This window comes from Salvelinus fontinalis, unplaced genomic scaffold, assembly GCF_029448725.1.
Source record: "Salvelinus fontinalis isolate EN_2023a unplaced genomic scaffold, ASM2944872v1 scaffold_0573, whole genome shotgun sequence".
In the NCBI taxonomy this organism is placed as follows: domain Eukaryota; kingdom Metazoa; phylum Chordata; class Actinopteri; order Salmoniformes; family Salmonidae; genus Salvelinus; species Salvelinus fontinalis.
Genome location: NW_026600782.1, coordinates 27579 through 36270, shown reverse-complemented (window position 1 = coordinate 36270; position 8692 = coordinate 27579). Strand labels below are relative to the sequence as shown.

Here is an 8692-nt window from a genome sequence, read left to right as displayed (position 1 = left end):
AACGTTGTCTATGTTTGGCAGCACATACCTGTGTGAACAACTGTTTTCTTTGATGAACCTGAACAAAACATCACACAGAAGTCGACTTACTGCTGAACACCTCCACTCAATTCTGAGGATTTCCTCAGCTCAGAGCCTTACCCCGAACATTGATGAACTTGTGGAAAAGATGGGACACCACCAAGTATCACCCTCAACCTCAAACAAGTGAACATTACTGTGCAATCACATATTTAGAGTTTTTACTCAGTTCAAGTTTAAAAGTTCAAGTTTAATATTTGTTTTCACTGCATGTTACTTCTCCTTAAACAAAGTGTTGTTTTTGATTAATAGATTTTTGCACTTTATTTTATTGTATTTCAATCCAATTATATTTTAAAAATATTTCAGTTGAGTGGATGATAGAAAATTGCTATTATTGTTTTTTTCTTTGAAGTAAATTTAGCCCACTTTTGCTAAAATAGAAAATATAGGCTACTGATGGTGCCTTGAATACCGGTTTCTTTCATTTAATGTTCATGTTATGGGGATTTTTATATAAAGGAAATTTGTCTTTTGTGTCTGTTGAAAATTAAAGATTACTGACAGAGCCATAAGAAAATATTGCTTTATTTATCTGATCATATTGGAATATATTTGTTAGGTTTTCAGTAGGTTCAATTAGGTTCACTAGACTATATGCGTCATTTAAAAAAATTTCAATGAACATTCGAACAGTCCGGCCCTCGGCTTGTAGCTAAATTTTTTATTTGGCCCTCCGTCCATTTGACTTTGACACCCCTGTACTAGACTATTACACTGTTATGTACTACTAATGTACTAGTATCTAAGATGTTAAGGAATATCAACAAGGGGTACATGCACACAATATAACACATTCCCACAGCATCTAAGGATACTGACACTGACATTATTATATGTTATGTGACAGTAGCATAAGGATTCAGAACCAGTCAAATGTTTGGACACATCTACTCATTCAATGGTTTTTCTTTATTTTCACTATTTTATACATTGTACAATAATATATGAATACATCAAAACCATGAAATAGCAGTGAAGTCCTATTACCAGACAGGAAGTAGCAGTGAAGTCCTATTACCAGTCTTGTATGTATCAGTTCATGAGGGTTGCCTAATCACACATATGACATTTTGGAAAGATGTGACCTTTTTAACCCCTCAAAACAGCACCTATGACCTCAATGTAAGGCACTTCCGGTTGTCACAGGAAGCTACAATTAAACACATTTCCCCACTGGGACACCCGTTTACATAATCCTGAGTTTCAAGTCTTTATGTTAAAAACGGATTGATTTTCATAGGGTTGAATACCTCTTTTAGGGTCAACTTAACCACTTCCGGTTGCTCCAGGAAGCTGAAAAACAACACAGGTAATCCTTATAGTAGCCTGATTAGTTGTCATTGATGATAGTTTTCTAGGGTAACCCTAACCCACTTAGTCATCCAGTTGAATTTCGAGCAGCAGGCAATGTATTCCTAAGGGGAGAGAACTAAGGCACATTTAGGAATTGATTCACTGTTTAAAGGGTTCATTTCAAATGGTCTGAGTAAATAAGGAGGACCTCCCAACCATTCCTGTGGTTGAATTGTGTTTCTAGCCTCCACGGTTTGGCTGCTGTAACCCAAAAGCACCTTAAATTTAGGTCAGGCTTCATTCTGGGCCTAGAATGTACACTCTCTCCCTATCTTAATGGATACCTTTATGAAATAGATTCTCTCTCTCTATGACAAAAGACAACAGACATGGCATTGACTCAAATCAAATTTATTTATAAAGCCCTTCTCACATTAGCTGATTTCTCAAAGTGCTGTACAGAAACCCAGCTTAAAACCCCAAACAGCAAGCAATGCAGGTGTAGAAGCATGGTGGCTAGGAAAAACTCCCTAGAAAGGCCGGAACTTAAGAAGAAACCAGAATTTAAAAAAATTAAAGGATCAGGGCTGAGCAGGGACATGAAGTCCCTGCTCAGCCCTGATCCTTTAATTTTTTTAAATTGTACTTTGGCATTTTAAAATTGTACTTTTGTACTTTGGCATTTGTACTTTGGTTCTTGGCCCTTTAAGGTTAGAAAGTCCATCAAATCCACATACTTTAGTGTAGACATTCATTTATTTATGATTTCATGACTGTTTGATAGTAGATCCCTGAATGGGAAAAAAAACCTTCTCCAAATAGAAGTATGTTTGTATCACAAATTATCTTACAGATATATGTTACAGATATTTTGACCATATCTGACAGGCTCCCCTCTGCAAGGCAATCAAAGGCCCCAGCTCACTGAACTGCCCCTCCCCTCTGCAACAGAAGATAATGAAATGTTGACATCCTGGGAAGATCACCTCCAAAGGTCATTCTCTTAGCCTCTCAACAATTTTCTGACAGGGAAACATTCAAAACTACAGGGACAAACAATTGCTTCTGGCCCGTTCGGTTGCATTTGACTTTATTATTGTACCAAAACTTCTCAGACTAGAAAATACAATTAGAAAGTACATTTAGAAACTATGATTAGAAACTATGGCCAACTATATTCAAACTATGATCATATGCGATAATTAAAAATGGTGAGAAACTATGAATAAACTGTGAACAACGATGAAGCCATGTTTGTGTGTGTGTGATGATCTATTATTTAATATTGCACATTCTCTTTCAATATGTATAACAACAGAAGAAAACAAAATGTTGACAGGCTGGGAAGATCACTTCCAAAGGTCACTCTCTTATCTCCGCCACAGCACCACCCAAGGGGGGTTGTTTAGAGACCCATCAGATTTCAAGCTGACGGACCTAGTTGTCACAAAGCCATTCCAAATCTTCTCCTTCTCACATTTACATTTAAGTCATTTAGCAGACGCTCTTATCCAGAGCGACTTACAAATTGGTGCATTCACCTTATTCTCCAACAAAAGATTTTCTTGACACCCCATAGTCAAATAACAGTTCTTGTTGCACCTGAATGTCTCGTAGGGCAATGAAAAGGATGATGTTCCACACGTTGCCATCCTCTTCTAATTGCTGAAGCTGACCCTTTATGTTGCTTCTCTTTCTGGAATGATTTATCCTACGTCCAATTGTGTCCATCTCTGGGTGGCAAGGGCAGGGCACAGTCTTTGCATCTATACAGTACGTTTTCCCTGACGATTCCTTGTAGAAGTAAAGGAACCCCATCTCGTCATTATCTGTTGCTTCCAACAATTCTTTCCCCTGCTTCCCTGAGAGTGGGAGACCGTGGTAGTCACAGACAACTTCCCCTTTAGCAAATGGACGTGTCGTCATGACCTTTTTTCCTTTATCAGGGTCAGTGGCAATGTACAGTCCTTTCCACTTCTGTGACTTCACCAGCTTCTTAATTGCCTTGTTGTCTTTTGGTGTGTCAGTGTTAATTGAAGGTTGCCAGTAACAAAGGACATTCTCCACTTTCACTTTGTTCTTCTCCCAGTTCTGCCTTTCAATGTATCTCTCTACTTGACTTGCAGTGGGCTGTCTTCTGGGGAAGTGCGCTGTAACCAAAAAATAAGTGTTATTAATAATTTCATTTATTCAATAGTAGAAGCCCTTATCAAGTAGTACTTTATTTACTGACTAAATACAGTACATTTTTGTAATATATAATATAACAAAATTGTATTTAGTTTAGTGTATTTTAGCTGCTTCATACCGATCACATAATCACGTCTCATTTTCTCTTGCTGGCTTCTCCACTTGTCATAGCAGTATCTCTCATACGTTCCTGCAATCAGTCGTCTGTCCTTCGTCTTGATTGATTGTCCATCAATTGTGACAGGGAAGTGTTCATAGAAGAGTTTCAAGGTCTGTGCCTCATCCAACTTTTTGCTGCTGGACAATGCTCCTTTTCTCCTTGTGCTTGCACAGGAGGGGCCTGCAGTCTCACTACTTGAAAAAGGGAACATAACACATTTGTATCTATATGTAGCAGCATTTACAAGACAATGTAAAGTGTAATTTATATAATTTGTGTAAATACTTACTCAGATTCAATGGACATGGCAACTTTGGAGATCAGCTTCATTTCCATGCAGGCATTGACTGTTGTCTTCAAGCAGTAATGCTTTTTAGTTGTAGCTGTTGTATGGGCCAAGTAGTCAGCAACAAGGGACATCTCTTGGTCTGTGAAGCTGGCTTTGGTATTTGTCTCAAAAACTTTTCTTGCTACCTGGCTCGTGATGTTGGGCAAGTTGTATCTGATGAAAGAACAAGAAAAACAGTTTGGTTTCAGAAAACTGTACTGTCCAAAAAGTATTGTGGAATGATTAAACAGTGTTCTCCTTAACAGTGGTGTACTTACTTGGCATGAAACCTTTGTAGGTCATTGGATGGGTTGTAGATGGGTTTCCCGGTTGTGGAAATGAAGAATCTCTCATCTTCTTGCATGTCATCAGAGTTTTTAAGAAAAGCTGGTCGAACATGTCGGTAGTACACATCGAACCACTGAAAATATAGACAACATTAATACATGTAAATAGGGGGCACCCGATTCACTTCTGGATAAAATCGTGCCCAATTTAAACGGCTTCGTACTCTGTCCTAGATCATATGATATGCATATTATTATTACTATTGGATAGAAAAAACTCTGAAGTTTCTAAAACTGTTTGAATTATATCTGTGAGAAAAACAGAACTCATTTGGCAGGCAAACTTCCAAACAGGGTCTCTGTGAAAGGCATTGCCTATTCAATTGTCTTTAATTTATGGATCTGTATGCACTTCATACGCCTTCCACTAGATGTCAACAGGCAGTAGAACGTGGAATGAAGTCTCTAGCCTTTTCTGGGACCGGATGGGACTCGCTGGAGTGAGAGGTCAGCCATATTAGTAGTACTTGGCTACGCACTTCGGTTTGTCATATCGTTTTCTGCAATGCGTTAGGTAGACACGAAGAAATGCTCCGTCTGGGAAGTTATTGGATTGATTTCTGAAAAACATCCTAAAGATGGATTCTCAACTGAGTTTGACCAGTTTATTCGACTATTATTATGACTTTTTGAATTTTTCGTTCCTGCGTAAAATCTTCATGGACACGTGAGCTCCACTATGCAAGCCAAAATTGCTAATTCGACAGAAGAAATGGACAATCTAAAACAAAACAACAATTTATTGTGGAATTAGGATTCCTGGCACTGCATTCTGATGAAAGATCATCAAAGGTAAGGGAATATTTATGATGTAATTTCGTATTTTTGTGGACTCTTTGGACTCCAACATGGCGGAGAATGGCTGAGCACTGTCTCAGATTATTGCATGCTGTGCTTTGTACTAAAGTATATATATTTTTTTAAATCTAACACAGCGGTTGCATTAAGAACCAGTGTATCTTTAATTATATATGCAACTTGTATTTTTCAGCAAAGTTTATGATGAGTTTTTCTGTTAGATTACGTGGCTGTCTAAAATTTCTCCGGACATTTTGGTGCCATTTGTGACCATGGCTGCAATGTAGAACCCAGATTTGTAGCTATAAATATGCACATTTTCAAACAAAACATAAATGTATTGTATAACATGATGTCATAAGACTGTCATCTGATGAAGTTGTTAAAAGGTTAGTGATTAATTTTATCTCTATTTGTGGGTTTTGTGAAAGCTATCTTTACGGTGAAAAACTGCCGTTGTGTTTTGGGCTATTGTGGTGAGCAAACATAAATATATGTTGTGTTTTCGCTGTAAAACATTTTAAAAATCGGACATGTTGGCTGGATTCGCAAGATGTTTATCTTTCATTTGCTGTATTGGACTTTTGATTTCATGAAAATATATTATATGATATTCCCTGTGGCGCTAGGCTAGGCTATGCTAGTCAGCGTTTCTGATGAGGATCCCGGATCCTGTATTAAATCACATTCACAATAACAGATTGTAGTAAATATACTTACTGCATGTTCCTCCTCATCTAACAAAATGGTTGCAACTTGCTGAGTTGCTGTTTCGTGCTTCTTAACACCGACGACAGTCCAATTCTCACCATCTGGCAACTTGCACGCGCTCCTTGAGAGCCATTCGCTCAGCTGCAAATGGAACAGTGACATATTAATAAAACACATGCCAAAGAAGCAAATACAATTCAACATTATAGCAAATTTATGACATTAGTTAACTTACGGTCAAATGTTTGATCACTCCAGCCCTTTGGAGATGTTTGAGCATGAGCAGAGACTCAAGGTAGTACAGAACATGCAGTTGTTCAGTTTCCAGCAAGGATTCTTCATTCATGGCCTTCCCAATGATACACAGAAATTCGTTCTTCGCCACCCTCAAAATTTCCCAACATTCTTTTGGTGTCTTCGCAACTGACACCATCTGTATGTATCTGCAGAAAAACAATACATTAATTATTTTAAGAACGTTGATAATACACACTTATTAAAAATAAAAAAACATTTCTGTGAGGATCAATTGGAAATATATACCTTTTCCCAGTAGTTTCCTGAGACACCTGCTTGCTCATGGACTTCTGCAGTTCATTCAAGCATAGGAGGAAATGCTTGCATTGCTCAAACACAGCTCTGTCTGTCTGAATAAGGCTTGTAGTGGTGATGTTGTAGCGAATAAATCTCTTCAAATTCTTCATGTAGTTGGCAATGGTTTGCTTCTTCTGTCCGATGTCTGCAAGCTTGGTAAAAAATGATCTGCTTTTTTCCAAGTTATTAACAAAATCCAGCGATGGTTTGTTTGAGTCCATGTAAAACAAAAACCTTGACACATTTGCAACCTGTACATGAAAATAATATTAATTACATAGTTAATAACTACTTTAAAATCTATTAATTCTCATTAAAATATGTAAACAGTTAAATTAAAGTAACATCTCTGTACACACCTCCTGTTTGAAATTGGGAATTTTGTTGTCGTCACGGAGATATTTCCCAAATCCAGCCAGCAGATCACAATCCAGAGGGTGCTTTTGGTATAAACCACTGCTTTGCATCACCTTTCTCAGTTTGGTGTCCCATACCTGGTTCAATGGTCTAGAAAATATTTGGTATGCAGATTAGAATAAATAAAATACATCCATGTTTGCTTATATACTTCTACGTAGTACTTGTTAATGAAAATGATTTCTATTTGTATTTACTTACGGTTGGTACAGCGCCGACTGGTCATCTTCCATGTTGACGTCTGATTCTTCATCTATATTTTCATCTGTAGTTGGTGCCAACACTTGAGCCACTTCCACTTGGCTGAAATATCATACAGATTAACAAAAACATTTATATTATTTTACAATCAAACATAATTGGACAACAGTTCAAATGAGTTCCAATAGCATGTAACTTGCACATATATTATTTTATCAGTGCAAAATAGTAGCTTACCCAGTTATTAGTTTGGCTTCTGGCTTGTTCGTAACAAAATGACCCATTTGTTCACGGTTCTTAATCAGAGGTTGGAGTGCGTCCTGTTGTGTCACAATACAGCTGAGTATTCTGTAGTCAATAATCCTGCCGTGCCAAAGATGCTCTATCATGGAGTCGCGGGAATTACGAACTTCCTGATCAATCTTTTGTTTTGATTCTGTCTTCATGCAGACTCTGCTGAGATGTATAGATATGTTTTCCTGGTTCTTCATGCAAAATCTGCACACAATAGGGATCCTTCTTTGTTTTCTGTAACACAGTGAATGCACAATAAGTACATGTAATGAAGTTATTACTTAAAACCTCTCTGGGATATGTGGGACGGTAAAAAAGCTCAAATGATTACAAAAATGGTCTCAAATTAGAGACCTAGTCACACATGAACAGAGCATGTGTGATGCATCACGGTGACTGTCCAATTTATGGATCTATGCACGCTCAAAAATATGGATTTTTTTGCTGAAAATTCAATTCAGGTTTGTTTTTCAAATTAGTCTGCGGATGTCTAAAATCTCAAAAAAGCTCCAATGTTTACACAAATGGCCTCAAAGTATACGTCTAGTCACACCTGAACAGAGCCTGTGTGATACATCACTGATCTATGATCACGGATCTATGCACCCTCAAAACTGGCTTGTTTTGGCTGTACGTTCAGCCTCAAACCAAGGTTGTTTTTACTGTATGTTCAAATCATGGCCTATTTGTCTAAATTGTCTGGGGGTGTTTAAAAATCGAAAAAAGCTCAAAACTTTCCAAAAATGGTCTCAAATTATAGGTATGGGCACACTGGAACAGAGCATGTGTGAGCTATGACTGTGACTTTCCTATTTTGGGATATATTCAGCCTCAAAACAGGCTTGTTTTTGCTTAATGGTCAAACCATTTTTTATTTCTCTAAATTGTTTGGGGGTCTTCAAAAATCAATAAAAAGTACTGTACTGGTGTCTTCTTGCTGGTTTGGACGTCCGTGTCTCTGGTTCCTCTGAGTCTGGTCTTTCTCCTGCCAAAGAAAGTGTGTTTTTTAAAATAGAGACCCGAATGAAACCTCCACATGATAAAACGGCATTGCTACGAGGGTAAATCCTGATCAGATCCCTCAATAACCTCAGCCCAGTTTTAACTATTTTGGTGTGATTTTAAATCAAATGTTGTAGAGTTTACTGGTAATTACTAATATTTACATTACTTATTTATTCATTCTGTTTTACAAGTCAGAACACAAAAAACGAAACAGTTCTAAATATATAACTTTCAAAGCTGTATGATACAGAATGCGACCTACAGTCGCGG

General features: G+C 37.5%; 1 protein-coding gene across 1 annotated transcript; it reads right to left on the bottom strand.

Moving 5' to 3' along the window:
* Window positions 1-2450: 2450 nt before the first annotated feature.
* Window positions 2451-8479, bottom strand: LOC129846519 (uncharacterized). Its single transcript, XM_055914449.1, has 11 exons — window positions 8342-8479; window positions 7361-7651; window positions 7124-7225; window positions 6865-7012; window positions 6455-6756; window positions 6147-6354; window positions 5921-6052; window positions 4334-4476; window positions 4017-4229; window positions 3686-3921; window positions 2451-3527 (listed from the first exon to the last, which is right to left on the bottom strand). The coding sequence occupies exons 2-11, from the start codon at window positions 7612-7614 to the stop codon at window positions 2920-2922; spliced, it is 2346 nt and encodes a 781-aa protein (XP_055770424.1). The 5' UTR covers window positions 7615-7651; window positions 8342-8479; the 3' UTR covers window positions 2451-2919.
* Window positions 8480-8692: the final 213 nt, after the last annotated feature.